Here is a 19,660-nt window from a genome sequence, read left to right on the forward strand (position 1 = left end):
AAACAAATCTGTCATGTTGCTATTGTTATGTTCTTGTTGTGATACAGTAGGGCTCAATGGTAAAGGCATCATTGAAATCAACTGACCTGGGTGAACCTGTTGACATGCTCCTTGCCATGCTCTCCTTTGGATGACATGAGCATCAGCTTATTCTGCAGCTCCAGTAGCTCCTCCAGGTTATAGCTCTTCACCTCATGGTCCTTCCTCACTCTGACCACCAGCAGGCTCTGCAGACATCTCTACAAACAGGAAGAAGAAGACGTGTCTTTCATGGTTCATGTTGATCGATGTCAGATCTGTGCTCATTTGAGACATTCCACTCACCCTGTCTGTGTGTGTCTCAGACCAGCCCACGTGGTATACCCCCTGTGCATTAATCGCTGAGGCCAGGGAGAGAGAGGACTGCTCCACAGACCCATGGGTCTCCCTCAGTCCCTTCAGCCAGCCCAGCAAATGACAAGAGTCCCTCTAGAATACACATACCGGTATATCAGTGTGAACATGGTATGGTTACTATACACACCCAAAGATGACAGAACAGTCACCTTAGGTCTCCCAAAAACAGGACAAAGTACCTTTAATATTGAATTCAAAGAATGTAGAGAAAGTAATCACCAATTTGGCAGGGAGTCTCTTGTCTCTTTGTAGGGTGTCCCACACCTGTCTAGCAGAGATCATGAACTCCTCAAACCCAGCCTTGGGGGAGAGAGAGTAGAGCAAAGGACTGTAGCCCATCACCGCATCATGGAAACAGGCCACTCGGTCGATCTCTGTGTCATTCTCTCCAGCCGAGATGGAGGCCAGGTCCACAAACACTTTCACGTCACTCATATCTGTTCAATGTAAATAAACAGTAAAAGAAGAGACTTTCAACTTAGATTAAGTCCCCTTTGAATGCCAAACTCAACCATAATTGCTGAATGGCCAACCATAATGGCTGAAATGGACAGTAGTGTTGGACCGTGTTGTTGGATAACAGTGTTGGCCAGTGTCTTACTACAGAGTTGGTCCTGGACCCAGCTGACCAGAGTATGGCTGTCTAGGAACACCTCTAGACATGCAGTGTGCTGCGGGGTGACCATAGACAGCTGCTGCTTGGCACGGATGAGGTCATCACTGAGCGACCCCAGGACCCTCATCTTGAACGAGTCGTCCTCCTGTATGTTACATGACACAATTAATTACAAAGTATAGAACTGTTATAGAATAGAGAAAATCAGACAAGATAATGTAGTATACACCTTCTGGCAGAAATTGCAATCATAAACATTAACAACACTATTTCATATTAACAACACCATTATGAAACCTCTATGATAAAGTGACTGCTTTATTACCAGTTGGGTGAGACTGTGGATCTTACTGAAGTCTCCTCTAAGATCCATCCTCTCAGCGATCCTCAGGACTGCACTGGCCGAGGCTACTGCCTGATGGACCTGACGATACTCCTGGATCTGGCCCAGCCTGACCTCCACCCAGCCTTGTTCCAGTTCCTGGTACCCCTGCAGCTTCCCAGACATCAGCCCCAGCTCCCTCCTCATCTGAAACCCCTCTCCCTGGTCCCCTGATGCATTCAGTGCCTGGTCGATCTCCTCAAAGGTGGCAAGCGACATGGCGATCCTAAGGCCTAGCTGACAGAAGCCACTCAACCGGGGTTTCCAGATGATGTCGCAGACCTGTGTGAGGGTCATTGGTACAGGGATAGGTCTAGTAAGGTCTTCATTGGCTACCTCTAAAGACCCGTCCACCCAGGAGCGAAGCAGCAAGTTACTGTCACCCAGCTCGTGCATCTCCCTGGCCATCTCCAGAACCCCTTGGCTAGCGCTGTACCACAGAACCAGCCCTGGGGGTGTCTGCTGCTCATCCCCCTTCTTCATACAGCAGGGCTGGACCACCACCAGCTTGTTCAGACTCACTGTTTGGAAGTCAGCTCTGTGTTGGTCTTCCAGAGTGGAAATCTCTGGAGCTGGTGAAAAGAGATAAACATATTGAATCATACTGTACTACATCATAGCTGAGAGAATACCTTAGCCAACCATTCTCTCTCTGATTACTTTTCTTTTGATGACTTACTGCATCTCTGTGACTTTGCATCTGTACAGTATCTTATTACATTCTATTGCTGAGAAATTCAGTTTCTCACCTGTGATGTTCTCTGAGACCTTGCCCATCATCTTGATGAGTGTGTCCACGTGCTCTCGTTGCTGGTAGAAGGCCTGGAGGTCTTTCTCTCTTTGAGCCAGGATCACCTCAGCATCAGCAGGAACATTCTCCAGCTTAGCAGGCCTCTTATCTGTGAAAGACCAGACCAGCTGTCATGCACTGATTTGTTTCACCTGTCCTTGTGCTTGTCTTCACCCTGCTCCAGGTGTTGCCCATCTTCCCCAATATCCCCTAGGTACTTATACCTGTGTTTTCTGTCTGTCTGTGCCAGTTTGTTTTGTTTGTTCAAACCTACAAGCGCTTTCCCCTTGCTCCTGCTATAGTCCCTGTTTTCTAGTTTCCCAGTTTTGACCATTCCTGACCCTTACTGCCAGCCTGTACCTTTGCCCCACTACTCTGGAATACCGACCTCTGCCTGACCTGACCATGAGCCCGCCTTCTGTCCTGTACCTTACACCCTCTATGGATTATTGACCCCTGCCTGCCTTGACATGCTGTTTTGCCTTGTTTTTTCAACACATACTGGGTCATACTTTAAAACATGATACCAGCAGGAGAGCATGCCAGGTGGAACAAAGTGAAAAAAAACCTTAGCACCTGCAGAACTCGACTCAGAGATCATTATTGTGATGTTTACACATAATTTTCATTCACGGAGAGAATTTTTTAGGTAACACGTTGAGAACATTGAACTTAATCCATTACCATCATCTAAGTCCATGTATTGAGAGATATGGTGGCACTTACACTGGCGGTAGATCTGTTTGAACTGCTCTCTGTGTTTCAGGGTGGTCTGAAGATGTCCCACAGGTACATGACCCAGACACAGAGCCTCTACCAGGGAGGCCAGGGCACTCCGACAGCCTCCGATCACCTCACCAGCCTCAGCATCCACCTGGATCACTTTCCAGTCCCCTGGAAAAGAGTCAGGTATCTGTAAGTATAAACATCAACTACCTGCATAAACATCCAAATCAGGATCTCTAAAAATAAGGGTAAAACTCCATCACACTCCATCATAAGGCCTACATAAGGCTGTCATAATCTTTAAAGGTAACTTCTCCACCATTTTAGATAAGCATGCTCCGTTCAAAAAATGCAGAACTAAGAACAGATATAGCCCTTGGTTCACTCCAGACCTGACTGCCCTCGACCAGCACAAAAACATCCTGTGGCGGACTGCAATAGCATCGAACAGTCCCCGCGATATGCAACTGTTCAGGGAAGTCAGGAACCAATACACGCAGTCAGTCAGGAAAGCTAAGACCAGTTTCTTCAGGCAGAAGTTTGCATCCTGTAGCTCCAACTCCAAAAAGTTCTGGGACACTGTGAAGTCCATGGAGAACAAGAGCACCTCCTCCCAGCTGCCCACTGCACTGAGGCTAGGTAACACGGTCACCACGGATAAATCCATGATTATCGAAAACTTCAACAAGCATTTCTCAACGGCTGGCCATGCCTTCCGCCTGGCTACTCCAACCTCGGCCAACAGCCCCCCCCGCAGCTACTCACCCAAGCCTCTCCAGGTTCTCCTTTACCCAAATCCAGATAGCAGATGTTCTGAAAGAGCTGCAAAACCTGGACCCGTACAAATCAGCTGGGCTTGACAATCTGGACCCTCTATTTCTGAAACTATCCGCCGCCATTGTCGCAACCCCTATTACCAGCCTGTTAAACCTCTCTTTCATATCGTCTGAGATCCCCAAGGACTGGAAAGCTGCCGCAGTCATCCCCCTCTTCAAAGGGGGAGAAACCCTGGACCCAAACTGTTACAGACCTATATCCATCCTGCCCTGCCTATCTAAGGTCTTCGAAAGCCAAGTCAACAAACAGGTCACTGACCATCTCGAATCCCACCGTACCTTCTCCGCTGTGCAATCTGGTTTCCGAGCCGGTCACGGGTGCACCTCAGCCACGCTCAAGGTACTAAACGATATCATAACCGCCATCGATAAAAGACAGTACTGTGCAGCCGTCTTCATCGACCTTGCCAAGGCTTTCGACTCGGTCAATCACCATATTCTTATCGGCAGACTCAGTTGCCTCGGTTTTTCGGATGACTGCCTTGCCTGGTTCACCAATTACTTTGCAGACAGAGTTCAGTGTTTCAAATCGGAGGGCATGCTGTCCGGTACTCTGGAAGTCTCTATGGGGGTGCCACAGGGTTCAATCCTCGGGCCGACTCTTTTTTCTGTATATATCAATGATGTTGCTCTTGCTGCGGGCGATTCCCTGATCCACCTCTACGCAGACGACACCATTCTATATACTTCCGGCCCGTCCTTGGACACTGTGCTATCTAACCTCCAAACGAGCTTCAATGCCATACAACACTCCTTCCGTGGCCTCCAACTGCTCTTAAACGCTAGTAAAACCAAATGCATGCTTTTCAACCGTTCGCTGCCTGCACCCACACGCCTAACCAGCATCACCACCCTGGATGGTTCCAACCTTGAATATGTGGACATCTATAAGTACCTAGGTGTCTGGCTAGACTGTAAACTCTCCTTCCAGACTCATATCAAACATCTCCAATCGAAAATCAAATCAAGAGTCGGCTTTCTATTCCGCAACAAAGCCTCCTTCACTCACGCCGCCAAACTTACCCTAGTAAAACTGACTATCCTACCGATCCTCGACTTCGGCGATGTCATCTACAAAATTGCTTCCAACACTCTACTCAGCAAACTGGATGCAGTTTATCACAGTGCCATCCGTTTTGTCACTAAAGAACCTTATACCACCCACCACTGCGACTTGTACGCTCTAGTCGGCTGGCCCTCGCTACATATTCGTCACCAGACCCACTGGCTCCAGGTCATCTACAAGTCCATGCTAGGTAAAGCTCCGCCTTATCTTAGTTCACTGGTCACGATGGCAACACCCATCCGTAGCACGCGCTCCAGCAGGTGTATCTCACTGATCATCCCTAAAGCCAACACCTCATATGGCCGCCTTTCGTTCCAGTTCTCTGCTGCCTGTGACTGGAACGAATTGCAAAAATCGCTGAAATTGGAGACTTTTATCTCCCTCACCAACTTCAAACATCTGCTATCTGAGCAGCTAACCGATCGCTGCAGCTGTACATAGTCTATCGGCAAATAGCCCACCCAATTTGACCTACCTCATCCCCATACTGTTTTTATTTATTTACTTTTCTGCTCTTTTGCACACCAATATCTCTACCTGTACATGACCATCTGATCATTTATCACGCCAGTGTTCATCTGCAAAATTGTAATTATTCGCCTACCTCATGCCTTTTGCACACAATGTATATAGACTCCCCCTTTTTTTTCCTACTGTGTTATTGACTTGTTAATTGTTTACTCCATGTGTAACTCTGTGTTGTCTGCTCACACTGCTATGCTTTATCTTGGCCAGGTCGCAGTTGCAAATGAGAACTTGTTCTCAACTAGCCTACCTGGTTAAATAAAGGTGAAATAAAAAATAAAAAGTTTTAAATGTCAAAAACACTAAGATATGTAAGCAATTGGCATATATAAACCATGGTACATATCAATAGATAAGATTACACTAGTGAAGATATTGTAACTATGACTGTTCAGACTGGTTGATTGAGACATGAGGTGTACCATGAGACAGGAGGTGGTTGAGGGAAGACTGGGGGTCCAGCAGGTGACCAACAGGGTCGTTCTCAAACCGGGCCGCTGACTCAACCACGATGGAAGACAGGACAGAGGGGGGGAGCACCTTAGACAGGGGGTACAGCATTCGCATAAGGTCCCCCTCTTTCCCATCCTGAAAATTAGAAATAACTCATCAATAACAATCATGATCACACTCACTCACTTATTCTCTCACTCAATTTCTGGCTCACTCATTCACTCACTCACTAGTAATGATAATTCTGACTGTCTTACAGACAGCTTTTGTAAAGATGGATGCCACTAACCTGACAGATGTTCTTGATGGCAGAGCGACACAGTTCCTGAAAGCAGGTCTTTATGGTGGCATGGCTCTTCCCTATAGCTTCCACTGATGTCTCAAGGCAGCACACCACCACCTTGTCCATATCACTGGCCTGTGGAGCAAAGAGAAAATGATTGACCTCAGGGGGATATAGGGCTGGGTTATTTATACTATGTGGGGGGGAGTATATATTTGTAATTTTCTTTGTATTCTACCACAAAAGGACATGTTTGACTTTCAGAATAATATATTGGTCAAGCTCAGACAATTAAATCCCATAGTTATTGCATTATCCTAACAGGCTTGATAATAGGGTGGAAATTTGGAGTCTAAATAATCAATAGCTTTGTGGGTGATTGAGATTACGCTAGAATAATGGTAAACACGTGAAGAGGGTTTAAACGTATATATTAAATATATTTTAACATTTTAAAATGTGATACATTTTATATATAATTTAGCCTAACAAGGTGGAAATGTATGAGTGAGACAAACAGACTAGCATCATGAAACATGGAAAAATAGATAAAACCAAGTGTTTATATTTACTTAGCTTTGCACCATTGTTTTCCCACCAAACAAATTATGACACTTCCTGAATGTGCTATCATTGTGGGAAGAGGCTGTTTTCTAAGGAGAATTACTACAAACTAACTGGGTGGAAAGTGTAATCAGGGACACAGAAAATGTTAAATACAATAATAAACCTTTTTTTAACTAGGACTATAAAATAGCAGAGGTGGGACAAAGTCACAATTATTCGAGTCACAAGATCCAAGTCGAGTCCCAAGTAGATCGGGTTAAGACTCGAGTCAAGTCCAAGTCATGCATTCTAAGAGCAAGTCAAGTTGAGTCCCAAGTAGATCGGGTCAAGACTCGAGTCAAGTCCAAGTCATGCATTCTAAGAGCAAGTCAAGTTTAGTCCCAAGTAGATCGGGTCAAGACTCGAGTCAAGTCCAAGTTTTCAAGTCAAGTAAACATTTTTTTTTTTACATGCAAGGACTTGTTCAACTACACATCTTTGTCTAGTTATTGAGGCTACCAGACAGCCATTTTCATTATTTTGTCTACAACACATTTTGACTAACCTATGTAATTGTAAAATATGAACCCTGTAACAGTCATTAGGGCATGAAATCAGCAGAAGGCAGGTAGATTTATTTACGGGTCTTGGTGATCCAATGGTGAAAGAGCCAAATCATACAAAATATATAAGTATATTGGGAAAGGGGGACACCTAGTCAGTTGTACAACTGAATGCATCCAACTGAAATGTGTCTTCCGCATTTAACCCAACCCCTCTGAATCAGAGAGGTGCGGGGGGCTGCCATAATCAACATCCACGTCTTCGGAGCCCAGGGAACAGTGGGTTAACTGCCTTGCTCAGGGGCAAAATGACAGATGTTTACCTTGTCAGCTCAGGGATTCGATCCAGCAACCTTTCAGTTACTGGACCAACGCTCTAACCACTAGGCTACCTGCCTCCTGTTTTAGGTGCATAATTTACATTACATTTACATTTATAATCCCATAGTTATTGCATTATTGTCCACAGGGTGGACAATAGGGATAATGTGGTGGACCAAATATACACAGGCAATAGCCCAAATGAAATAGGGCAGGTTAAGCCTGCTACAGAGACTACCTGTATGGACACAGGTAGAGGGCAAGACTGTACAGCCTGGTTCCCTCTGAGAAACCAAATGGAATCTGTCTAACAGGAGCTCAAACAGGTAGGCCTAAATAATATAAGCACTTGGCCCCCAGGACCATACAATTACCCAATTAGCAACTACAACCAATAAACTGGTTCTTCAATGTAAAAGGCCATTTCCACATCCATTTTTACATTAGTACATTCGTCTTAATCAGACATAATGATTATTCATGATATTTCAACACCATGATGGAACAATCATTTTAGCTTATTTTAGCTTATTCAACATTCTGACTCCAAACCATGGAGTGCAGGCCACGTAGCCTATTTCTAAAAGCCGTCTGCATTGGCTGTGCTGCACTTACACCGTAACACCATCCGTACGGTGCCTCCGACCACATTTTCGGATCAAACATACATTGGCTCATAGGACACACAAAACTCTGTGTGTGAGGGTCATTGGTACAGGGATAGATCTAGCAAGGTCTTCATTGGCTACCTCTAAAGACCCGTCCACCCAGGAGCGAAACCATACATTGAATTAAACAGATCTTCTACCTCATGAGTCTTGTGAACATTCATGTGCACAATAAACATTGCGCCCACTCTGAGGATAAAGAAATGGTTTGCCAAACTGAAAATGTATGGTATTTTTTTATTTAACCATTATTTATTTAACTAGGCAAGTCAGGTAAGAACAAATTCTTACCTACAATGACGACCTGCCTTGTTCAGGGACAGATCTTTACCAGCTCTGGGATTCGATCGAGCAACCTTTCGGTTACTGGCCCAACGCTCTAACCACTAGATTACCTGCTGCCCCAATGGTAGGGCTATCAAACAGAAATGTCTAGGTGTTGCAATAAACGGGATGTAATTATGAAACGCTAGCAATTATTGTATTATTAGATGGAATACAGATTTACCACACAGAGCCTATGCATTTAAACGTGTGAAAGCAAGAGGAAACATTTCAACAGGAGAAAAAAGCTCTCTCCGCTGGCGGGAGCGTTGGGAGCGCAAGTGAAGAGCTGTGCCCTATGGTGCATATTCGCCACAGTAATAACTCATTTTAACAGCAAATTCCAAATACAAACTTCATAAGTAAATTATACATTTCAAGCAATTGTTACATACCAAAATACCAGCAGGCCTATGCTAGTAATTGTTGCCCCATTGCTGATGAGCTTGTAAAGTAAACAGTTAATATTCCTGATCACCAATTTTTTTTAGAGCTGCATATTTATTCATTATGGCAATCCTCTCTTCCTATAATTTGATGTTTGACCCGACCCTTGTGCTGTACAGCAAATCAGCAATTGTTCGCTAGCTCACCATCTGTATTGATTGACAGTTTGTTGGTCCAAACAGAGTGCCGAGTGTGCATTTCACTTCCAAATCTGTTGCACCTTTCTTTGCAATGGAGATACTGCGGCTACACTCTCTGGCTGCATGGAGAGTAATCTATGTAAACTCTGTGCCACAAAATGAGTGCCAAAACATTACAAAACCTGGCTAGATAATTTCAAGTCATCGGTCTCAAGTCGAGTCCCGAGTCTTGTTGCTCCAAGTCTCAAGTTATTTTATGTTATATCAAGTCATCAAATGTGTGACTCGAGTCCAAGAATTTTGGACTCTAAAATACTCTAAAATAATGAAAGATTTGAAACAAATTATAGCATATCATTTTCGTAGAAGTTGACAAATAACACCAGGGGACATTTTCAAAATGCATAAAATTCCCTTTCAAGATCCATATTTGTGAGATGTTAAGGTAAAGGACACCTGATCTTATATTTAAAGCCTTTTAGAATCTACATTTTACATGAAATAAGAAGTGATATTTCCTGGGAACAGAAAAGGCACTGCATAGTAGGAATGACACAGCCGGTTTCCCTGACACAGATTGAGCCTAATCCTAGACTAAAAATAATGCTCAATAAAGAACATTTAATGTGCTAGTTAGTCCAGGACTATGCTTGATTTGTGTCCGAGTGAATCTGACCTATTGTGTCCAGCTAATCAAATCTCAAAACTCTCCTAGGTTTCCTGAATGTATGACCAGGTCTTTAGGCCGATATACTCACCCTAGAGATCCTCTTCCTCAGGTCTCTGTCCAGGCTGGACATCCACTGGGCTGACACACTCTGCAGAGAGCATTCTACCCTCACGAAGGCATCCCACATCTACCAACACAAGGTGAACATACACATACAAACAGGTTTATAATTAACAGAAAACTGTGTACGTCTGGGAACAAATATTGTCTGCTAAGGTCTTGTATGTCTGGTAGTTTGGCTACAGTACCTCTATTTCTTTGGGGTAGCTGAGGGATTTGGACTGAGTGCCTTGTTTCAGGAGATCATTGTAGAGAAGATCGTCTCTCCACTGGCTGAGATGTTGCAGCACGTCCCCAGGCTTGTCAGATAGCTGGAACTGCTCAGGTCTCTTCTCCTCACCATCCGGAGTCTGGGAAGGAACACACACACCATTTGGTGTACTATTGGAGTTCAAAGAACAACAGTGACGGCTTCCCGAGTGGAGCAGCGGTCTAAGGCATCACTACAGACCCGGGTTTGATCCCGGGCTGTGTCGCAGCCGGCAGTGACCGAGAGACCCATGAGGCAACGCACAATTGGCCCAGCCTCGTCTGGGTTAGCCGCATTGCGCTCTAGCGACTCCTGTGGCAGGCCGGGCGCAGGTACGGTGTTTCCGCCGACACATTGGTACGGATGGCTTCCGGGTTAAGCGAGCAGTGTATCAAGAAGCAGTGCGGCTTGGCAGGGTCGTGTTTCAGAGGACGCATGGCTCTCGACCTTCACCTCTCCTGGGTCCGTACGGTAGTTGCAGCGATGGGACAAGACTGTAACTACCAATTGAATATCACGAAATTGAGGAGGAAAAGGGGGTATAAATAGAACAGCAAGTTACCAGATCAACAACTACCTTGTTTGCAAGTGCAGCATCCAGAATTTCAGCCGCTTTCAGCACTAGTTGGAAGGATAGCACTGCTGCCTTGTAGAACGGGACAAGTCGCACCATCCGGCAAGTGCTCTTCAGAACACTGATGCAACTCAAGAGGATGGAGTCCACATACCCAGAATCTGCTAGCCTATAAACAAAAGCCACACATACAATAGCAGAATAATATAACACTCAAACGACTCATGCTCACAGATCTCAAATTCCAATACCTTTCCTTCTCCTCTTCAACTTTCTCCAGTACAAAGCACAGGATCTTTTGAGTAACCTGGAAGTTGAAATAATAATGTCACAAATGAATATTTAAAGATCCACAGCAATAGTACTACTCTTTAACTGAGTAATCTAATCAGACATTAATCATCCATACCTTACCTCTACATTTTGTTGTTGTGTTTTGATATCAGTATTCTCTCCATACTGTCGAAGCCTGTACAGCAGGCTCTGGATTATGTGTTCTGGAGGTATGCTCTTCAGGGTGGAGAATTCTGGAAGGTCCTCAAAGGCCACCAGGGACAGCCAGCTGGTCCAAACCAGAGGCATCTCTTTAGCCACAGAAATGTGATTCTGGATCAAAGTGAGCATCATCCTGCAAAGAGGAAAGTGTCATCAATGTTATGCATGTTTGAGGTCAATGTACTGTCAAGTATTTCTCCTGAGGAAAAGAAGAAATGTGAACTAACTGGAATAATAGTCTAATTGAACACATATATGCAGAGTTAGAAATAGTTATATTTTTGGTTAAATTTCACTCCACAATGATACAATTATTCACAATGCAGATTTTAAAAAGCACATTGTGGACCACTCAAATAGGGTTTTGAGACACTGAGGGAGAATTGGACAAACCTTCTTTTGTCAGAAAAGCTTCTGATCCTCTCTCTGAAGTTGTTGTACTTAACATTTTCAAGCCCTGCCCAGTTCATCTCCTCTATAGTAGGACCAAGCCTGCCAGCGTCTGCTCCCGGCTGTATGAGAGTGTGCAGTAGAGGAATGAGCAGGGGAAGCTCTGAGACCAGCCTCTGTGAGCAGTAGTTGATCATACCAATCACAAGGCTGTGGAGACAAAGAAAGACAGATTAACAGATTTCACCCAACATATAAACAGGGTTGCTGTAATCAAACAACACAATATAAACATTGCATCTGAAACTCACTTTTGTGGCAAAGAGAAGACATTTCTAATTTCCTCTATGTTTCTGCTGTCAAGTGCAGTGTGTGAGGATACTACGTAGCATAGTTTTGCCCAGCCCTTCACGCCAAGATCTATCTTACAAGCTTGGCAGACTCTGAACAAAGACAAGCCAAACACTAGAGGGTTGTTGACAGTCTGGCTCTTCTGCGATGTTCCCTGGGACTCTGCATGCAACAGCTGCAGCAAATGCTCAGAAATCAACTCTGACACCTTTATAAAAAAAAAAAAAAAAAAATAATGAAAACGTTGAATGTGTGGTATTGGATCTAATGGTCATACTGTTTTATTGAAATTCCATTACAACATCATTACACACTGTAAATGTCCCACTCACCTTAACCAAAGGGGTATTGAAATATCCTGGGTAGACCACCTGTTGAACAGCTGAGCAGTAACTCCTCCGGAAATGATGCAAGAGCTGAGCAAACTGCGCAGTGCTCTCCTGGTTGGGTGGATCCCATTTCTGTAAAATGTGGTCTAGTAGAAGATGGGCAGAGGCTTGCCAGGCATCAGCCATACCCTTTCCTTTTGATTGGAACACATCTAACCACCCTTGGAAGAACAACCATGACTCCAGCCGATGAATGTGACCCTCATAAAGGTGCAACTCTGGAAACAATGATGAATAATCAGTATCATACTCAATGTAACATACAAGGTAACCGTTAACTTCTAAAAATAGATTTTAAATGTTTTCCTCTTACCCTTTACTTGTAAATCATTTGGAATTTGAATATTCCTTGTGGCTATCTCCACAATCTCTTTCTGCCTTTGCTGCACCCGATATTGGTAAGTCAACATTTGTCCCCTGGGTATTGAGCTTTCCGGTACTGAGAGACTTGCTTCTATTAGATAGCCTTGCTGAGATAGACCTCTAAAGAATAAATAAAAAACTGATTTACAAACAATGTTAATTATCACCATGTGTGTATTGTGTGGTTTATGTAGCCGATAAACAGTAAAATATTCTCATCAATCCAACATCACCAGTAAGGAGAAAAGTATTCATACTCACACGAAATGAGTCATTTCAAGTGCAAGAGTTTCATCTTGATGACATAACAAGAGTGTGTCACATTCTTGGTTGAATCTGAACTTTTTGTTCAGCACAGCATAGATATGAAAGGTGAACATAGGACTCCCAGGAGGAATCCTTACTGAGGACCGCTCTCTGATGAAGGCGAGAAAATAAAAGAAGACCAAAAATGTTGAGTGACTAGTTAGGGTAATAAAGAAGTAATAACAGTATACTTGTGTGTCGAGTCATGTGCTGTTACTCATTGTACTCAGGTAATAACAGCATGCCATAAGCTTATTGCCAGCTTACCGACATCCTCTACTCTTGGAATCCTTTTTGCATTGATTTGAAGTCTGAGGACTCGACCTCTTCTGAGTCTTTGTTTTATCTTCCGCTGCAGCTTCTGCATAAGACTTGGTAGTCAATTTGACTCCCTGTTTTACCTGGCAGGCTGCGGGACTCCCTGAGCTTTCTCCTGAATGTTGTACCCCTTTCTCGGATTCGGGCTTACTCTTTACCTCTTCGATAGAGTTTGGATTCTCCCTCTTAGGTGGTTCTGATGCTGCTCCTTCACTGCCTGCTCCATCGCTGTTCTGTGTTTGCTCATTCATTGGCTGAGTGGTGTCAGCATGCTCATCTGTCATTGGCTGAGTGGAATCAGAGGGTTCTGTCTGTGTCTGCTGTGTGTTCTGAACAACTATAAGGGTCTGAGTTGCCCGGTTCTTGCCTTTAGGTTTATTTGTTTGAGTCTGGACGTGAACTCTCTTAGCGTCCTTGACATGTGTTTGTTTTGTATCATTAGTCTGATGCATGGACTGGTCCTGTTGTTGACTGGTTTCAGCTTGGTGGTCTTGGTCTTGGTTGTGTTCTTGTGTCTGTGTTTCCAAGGTTTGACACACCTGGTTGGTTTGGGTCTCCATCTGCCCTTTTTCCAGTGTACTCTGAGTCTGAGGATCCTTGTCAGCTTGATTTTTCATTCCTTTATTTTTTCTTCTATTACCTCTCCTTGTCTTCTTCTTCATATCCTGATCTCTTCTGGGGGACTTTGTTTGGTCCTGTTGATAACAAAAAAAGTCAGCAATGACAATAAATGTCAGTTTCTCTTTTAAATTAGGACAATATGTGTAACGGATGTGAAACGGCTAGCTTAGTTAGCGGTGTGCGCTAAATAGTGTTTCAATTGGTGACGTCACTTGCTTTGAGACCTTGAAGTAGTAGTTCCCCTTGCTCTGCAAGGGCCGCGGCTTTTGTGGAGCGATGGGTAACGATGCTTCGTGGGTGACTGTTGTTGATGTGTGCAGAAGGTCCCTGGTTCGCGCCCGGGTATGGGCGAGGGGATGGTTTAAAATTATACTGTTACATATGTACTGTTACCCAAATTGTTTCATTAGTTTTATTGTTAATGATTGTACAATGAAAGACATATGCACACGGGTTCCCGTGTGGCTCAGTTGGTAGAGAACGGCGCTTGCAACGGCAGGTTTTTTTAACCGTTATTTTACCAGGTAAGTTGACTGAGAACACTTCATTTACAGCAACGACCTGGGGAATAGTTACAGGGGAGAGGAGGTGGATGAATGAGCCAATTGTAAGTTGGGGGTGATTAGATGACCATAATGGTATGAAGGACAGCTTGGGAATTTAGCCAGGATACCGGGGTTAACACCCCTACTCTTACAATAAGTGCCATGGGATCTTTAAGAGAGTCAGGACACCCGTTTAACATCCCATTCGAAAGACAGCACCCTACACAGGGCAGTGCTCTGGGGCATTGGGATATTTTGTTTCTACACCTGCATTGCTTGCTGTTTGGGGTTTTAGGCTGGGTTTCTGTACAGCACTTTGAGATATCAGCTGATGTACGAAGGGCTATATAAATACATTTGATTTGATTTGAATTTTTAGACCAGAGGAAAGAGTGCCTCCTTCTGACCCTCCAACACCACTCCAGCAGCATCTGGTCTCCCATCCAGGGACTGACAAGGACCAACCTTGCTTAGCTTCAGAAGCAAGCCAGCAGTGGAATGCAGGGTGGTATGCTGCTGGCTGTGGGTTTGATTCCCATGGGGGACCAGTACAGGAAAAAGTACAGAAATGTATCCACTCACTCCTGTAAGTTGCTCTGGATAAGAGCGTCTGCTAAATTATGTAAATGTGAAAATGAAAGGTGGTTTGGTGGTTATGTGTCACCTGCTGTCCCTCTGTCTTGGGTCTCTTAGTGACAGTGTCCTTCTCAGCAGTTACCTCCATGTTGTGCCAATGTTTCCCTGTTGGCACCCCAGGGCACTGCTGGGACAAGGACCCATGATCTCCTTGGGGACTACTGTCACCTGAACCAAGCTCCATCTGCAGAGTTGCTGGCCAGCCCACCAGGCCGGGATATATTGCTCTGTATGTTGTGTATCCTCTCTGGTAGGTTTGGACGTTAAAGACACTCTCTTAATCTCTCACTACAGATGGAGAATAATACAAATGAAATGTTCTAATGGAAGCAATATCTAACTATTTCAGAAAGAAACTTACTATGTTTAGACATTTTACGGAACATGCAAAACAGCAACAACTGCGCTGCCGTTGCTGCCACGCCCCATATATAGCTGCAGTAAAATAACTTCCTCAATCAGTCGCCAAGTTTCTGTTTCCTCGATTTCTCTGTTTGACTCTCATCTCCCAGTTATGAGTATGGGAGTTCTTTCCTAAGAAATTGTTTGCTTACTTATTTAAAATGTCATTACAAATATTGCATTTCCCTCTAAAGATTTACTAGATACATGCGTATTTAACTTGTCAACAAATTGACCGTCTCATTATAGACAAAAACATTTTTTGTCTATAAAAACAATATTTCTAATAAACGGTAACATCACAGCCTATAACAAGAAAAAGCTGTGAGAAAACAGGCGGCACTTCCTTACCTGACAAATGTGTTCTCTGCTACAATACTATTCAGACATCTGTCCGTTGCAGCAATACAACCACTAAAGTAAGATACATTTGCCAATACCTTCGAACGCTCACCTGCCAACATTCATAAATTCCATCCTTTATCTAACTCGAGGGATCGTCGCGAAACATCTTACATGTATAACTGGACATGTGAACGTAAAGTTATCTTCATTTAATGCGGGTAGGTCAGTGTATGACAGTCCCTTAAGTTTTGCCTTTCAGTTTCATTTCTTACCAACTGGGCCTGTGTTGTTTCCAAACTAGAAACCTAAACATATTCACAGTCACGCCCACTATGATTTACACGCATTCATTTTAAAGCGCCTTTTTCTGTAAATGTTTGTCATTATTTAACATTCATTCAACCGTAACTAAACCAGAATACCTTTATTATGTCTGCAATAAGCAGCGGATCTAGGATATGCTTGGCACCCCTAATACATGTAGGCCAATGCTTATTTTCAGGTAAAATGCTGATTCCAGATCTGTGCCTAGGGGTAACTTCATCCTTTGAAGAAAAGCTCAATAGGTTAAAGATTTATATAATTTACAGATCAAAAGAAATGATATCAATAATATCATTCATATGCAGATGTGAAACTGTGATGATAGGCCAATACAATAGTACAATTAGACAATAATCTGATAAAAACAACACCTGATAAATGACTGTACTGTAAAATATCAAATGATCAATCAAGCCCTCACAGGAAACCCTATTGAAGCAAGGCACAAACTTGTAATATGGTCATTGGATACACTGTGGCGCCACCTATCGACAAAATAGGTTATCAGATTCATCCACAGGTTAACATTCTCACCAACATTTTGTGTAAAAATGAGAAATAGCTAAATAATATTTACAACTTGTCTCCCACAATTTGAGTTCATTGACGGAATGGGGAAAGCATGACATTTTTACTGTATAGCCAGCTCATTATTTTTTATAATTCTTGAGTGCTTAGAGAGAAAGAGTGTCATTTTCACCACTGAGTTTAAGGTGGAGAGTGTATTTAAGTTTGTGGTCACAGTCCAATCCCTTAGACCTGGGCACCATCGGCAGGTATCTTGACTCTCCGGACCACCACCCGGTTCCTGCGTCCCTGTGGTCTAGTACCAGTGCTGGTACCGGTTCTGTCTCCAGTTCCGGTCAGCATGGTGCTCTGGTTCTCCTCGTCTGGTGTCAGTGGGCGGGGCTCTGCTCTTCTCTGGGAAGGGCTTCTTCCTGCCCTCACGTCGTCCACGAACGCCTCGACGCCCTCAAACTTGGTGGTCAGCTCCCCCAGGCGCTCCTTCAGGGCATTGAATTCCTTGTAGAGGTCTCCTAAGGCATCCGATAGAGGAGGGATCCTGGAGGAAGGGAGTGATAGGGTGAGGGGGAAAAAGTGTAATTAGGAGGCTGCGGGAGTTCATTACAGTTCAAATACAAGTTCTATGTTATAAAGTCTTATTGTGTCTGTTATAACAAAGGGATCTGACTAACAAAGACTAAAGCTAAAAGGTACATTTCCAAAGTAATGGGCTTTGTAATAGATACAGTGAAGTATCTTACCTTTATATTTATCAAATCATACAGTATGTTATTTTTCTGAGCTTACCAATGAACTTCTGATCTAAATACCTACTAAACATATCTACAACGGATTCTACCCACCTCCCGTAGTCAGGCAACACAGTGCTGTGGTCGTTGAGGAGAAGGTCTTTGACTTGGGTCATGATGGCAAACTTCCAGTTGTCCAACACCAGGGTGAGGTTGGCACAGACTCTAGTGTTTACCTTCTCTGCTGCAATGGCATGAACAGGGGAGAGGGTAGTCATTTGGTTAATGTTTCTTGATCGTGTCTTGTATTTAGTTCTACTTCTAACAATTCTTCAAAATCCCTGTGCTGATTTCTGGCTACCCTGTCCGTATCATGTCTGAAGAATACGTTAGCAACAAAGGAATGCAATAATAACATAGAAAGCAAATTGTGACTGCTGAGGATGACTCACATGCTCAGAGGGGCCAACCAGAATGTGTACCGTAATTGCTCTGTTTTTGCTGTATCTATATACTGTATGTGGATTGTGAGGAAATTCTTCATCTATATATCTTGTCTGTATATTCTGTTTATTGTGGTCAGCACCATTTGAACAAATTCCTGGTACCTGTAAATGTACTTGAAAATGTGAATAAAGCTGATTCTGATTCTGAAATGAAAACAGACCAGGCAGCCACTCACCCTCTGTCCTGTAGTCCCATTCTGAGTTCTGTTCAGTTCTCCTCCTCTTCTGCGCTGCACAAAGAGCCACCAGGCACAGCAAAGCCACTGTAGTCCTCATCCTCAAGTCAGAATAAGACATATCATACATTACACCTGAACTGATATAATTATGACGGTTTAACTTGCTCTGCAGACATCCATTCTATCGTCTTACACTAAATGTGTAATAACCTGATTATTTTCTCACAGTATTTTTTGGAGGGTTTGCTGAGAATACATAAGTAGACACAGACTATGTACCTGCTCGTACAAAAAACTCTGTCCCGAATAAGTCACAGTGTTTGATAATAATCCCACAGCAGTGCAAGTTTGTAGAGCACCGATAGAGGGACCTGCTTATATACATTTTGGCAGTCAGTATGTCCCCTCCCCCACACTGAGGTCTTGCCAAGAGAAGGGTGTCATCCATCTCTCCACCCCCCTAAGAAAAAACACACCCACATCATGCATCACTATTACAGTCGTCCATTTATCATAATGCTTATCCAGTATCTGTACCTTATTTTACATTACTTTCAGATCTACAGGAATGTGTAGGGACTGGGTTGGAATGAGTTATTAGAATTGTTTAACCCCAGCATTCTCTTCCTTTCTCTGTCATACTTGACCCCATGTTGTGACCTCTATGGGAGAAGCATGTGACATAAATGGCCATTTATCACAAGAGAACTACAAATGGGGCATAACAGTAAGAGTGAGTGAGGGTCGTTATCCAGACAGTAGTGGAGGAGTACTCGTTGTACGATAGTAGCCAAGGTTACCTAAACTGGGTTCCCTGGGGGGTCTTAAGTGTAGTCCCATAAACCAGTAGTACCATGTATAAATATCTCACTAGTGTTTGAAACTGAGTTAACCTCTTCTCTTCCTGCACATTCCATCTTGGCCTTCAGGGTAGCCTAGTGGTTAGAGCGTTGGAATAGTAACCAGAAGGTTGCAAGTTCAAACCCCCCGAGCTGACAAGGTACAAATCTGTCATTCTGCCCCTGAACAGGCAGTTAACCCACTGTCCCTAGGCCGTCATTGAAAATAAGAATTTGTTCTTAACTGACTTGCCTGGTAAAATAAATGTGTCCAGGGGGATAAACCTCACATACAAATGTGAGAGCACCCCTCTTCATGGACATTCCTGTTCAGTAGTTCAGACTAGTACTTCTTATTGGCCAAGTTCACGTAGTCCCACCTTGTTTGTCCGTGTTATTCCATTTGGTGCGTGATGAATGCGATCCTGCCTGTGCTACATCTGCTTCCCACCTGGGTCCTGTTGAGACTAGTATCTCCATCTGCACAAAGACGATAACCCTCACCTATAAATGACTGCTTCATAACATTCACCGATCCCTCATAAAACAGAATGATCAAGACAGCACAGGAAAGATAGAGTACATTGTGTCACAGACTAGTGGATTTAATTGGAAGCAGGGACATTACACTTCCTTATGTTTTCTTCATGGCTATTTTATCATATCAATACGTTATCTTGACTTTATGGCTAAAATTACATC

At 43.6% G+C, this 19,660-nt stretch overlaps 2 protein-coding genes across 8 annotated transcripts in view; both read right to left on the bottom strand.

The window, feature by feature from the left end:
- rnf213b (ring finger protein 213b) overlaps nucleotides 1–16,122 on the bottom strand; it is a 71,060-nt gene extending 54,938 nt beyond the window's left edge. The window contains exons 1-22 of one of the 5 annotated variants that reach the window (XM_046354391.1): nucleotides 15,864–16,122; nucleotides 15,139–15,357; nucleotides 13,258–14,003; nucleotides 12,946–13,101; nucleotides 12,635–12,804; nucleotides 12,265–12,539; nucleotides 11,893–12,140; nucleotides 11,585–11,791; nucleotides 11,111–11,324; nucleotides 10,948–11,003; nucleotides 10,700–10,865; nucleotides 10,061–10,222; nucleotides 9,841–9,939; nucleotides 6,080–6,208; nucleotides 5,760–5,925; nucleotides 2,911–3,078; nucleotides 2,144–2,293; nucleotides 1,338–1,966; nucleotides 998–1,157; nucleotides 616–833; nucleotides 325–468; nucleotides 87–239 (exon numbers count right to left, since the gene is read on the bottom strand). In XM_046354391.1, coding sequence (XP_046210347.1) covers nucleotides 87–239; nucleotides 325–468; nucleotides 616–833; nucleotides 998–1,157; nucleotides 1,338–1,966; nucleotides 2,144–2,293; nucleotides 2,911–3,078; nucleotides 5,760–5,925; nucleotides 6,080–6,208; nucleotides 9,841–9,939; nucleotides 10,061–10,222; nucleotides 10,700–10,865; nucleotides 10,948–11,003; nucleotides 11,111–11,324; nucleotides 11,585–11,791; nucleotides 11,893–12,140; nucleotides 12,265–12,539; nucleotides 12,635–12,804; nucleotides 12,946–13,101; nucleotides 13,258–14,003; nucleotides 15,139–15,294 — 4,572 coding nt within the window. In that variant the 5' untranslated portion in view covers nucleotides 15,295–15,357; nucleotides 15,864–16,122. Of the gene's footprint in view, nucleotides 1–86; nucleotides 240–324; nucleotides 469–615; nucleotides 834–997; nucleotides 1,158–1,337; nucleotides 1,967–2,143; nucleotides 2,294–2,910; nucleotides 3,079–5,759; nucleotides 5,926–6,079; nucleotides 6,209–9,840; nucleotides 9,940–10,060; nucleotides 10,223–10,699; nucleotides 10,866–10,947; nucleotides 11,004–11,110; nucleotides 11,325–11,584; nucleotides 11,792–11,892; nucleotides 12,141–12,264; nucleotides 12,540–12,634; nucleotides 12,805–12,945; nucleotides 13,102–13,257; nucleotides 14,004–15,138; nucleotides 15,399–15,863 lie in introns of all 5 variants that reach the window. The other 4 variants (XM_046354390.1, XM_046354392.1, XM_046354393.1 and 1 more) reach the window with 4 other exon arrangements.
- A 296-nt stretch (nucleotides 16,123–16,418) lies between these two features.
- On the bottom strand, nucleotides 16,419–19,438 carry LOC124038473. 3 transcript variants are annotated; one of them, XM_046354398.1, is made up of 4 exons: nucleotides 19,339–19,438; nucleotides 18,117–18,217; nucleotides 17,549–17,678; nucleotides 16,419–17,244 (listed from the first exon to the last, which is right to left on the bottom strand). In XM_046354398.1, exons 2-4 carry the CDS (start codon nucleotides 18,214–18,216, stop codon nucleotides 16,935–16,937), a joined length of 540 nt encoding a protein of 179 aa, XP_046210354.1. In that variant the 5' UTR covers nucleotide 18,217; nucleotides 19,339–19,438; the 3' UTR covers nucleotides 16,419–16,934. The 3 variants fall into 3 exon arrangements, with proteins under 3 accessions (XP_046210354.1, XP_046210353.1, XP_046210352.1); XM_046354397.1 differs by lacking the exon at nucleotides 19,339–19,438 and adding an exon at nucleotides 18,399–18,537; XM_046354396.1 differs by lacking the exon at nucleotides 19,339–19,438 and having other exon boundaries at nucleotides 18,117–18,488.
- Between the last annotated feature and the right edge of the window lie 222 nt (nucleotides 19,439–19,660).

This window comes from Oncorhynchus gorbuscha, linkage group LG06, assembly GCF_021184085.1.
Source record: "Oncorhynchus gorbuscha isolate QuinsamMale2020 ecotype Even-year linkage group LG06, OgorEven_v1.0, whole genome shotgun sequence".
Lineage (NCBI taxonomy): Eukaryota > Metazoa > Chordata > Actinopteri > Salmoniformes > Salmonidae > Oncorhynchus > Oncorhynchus gorbuscha.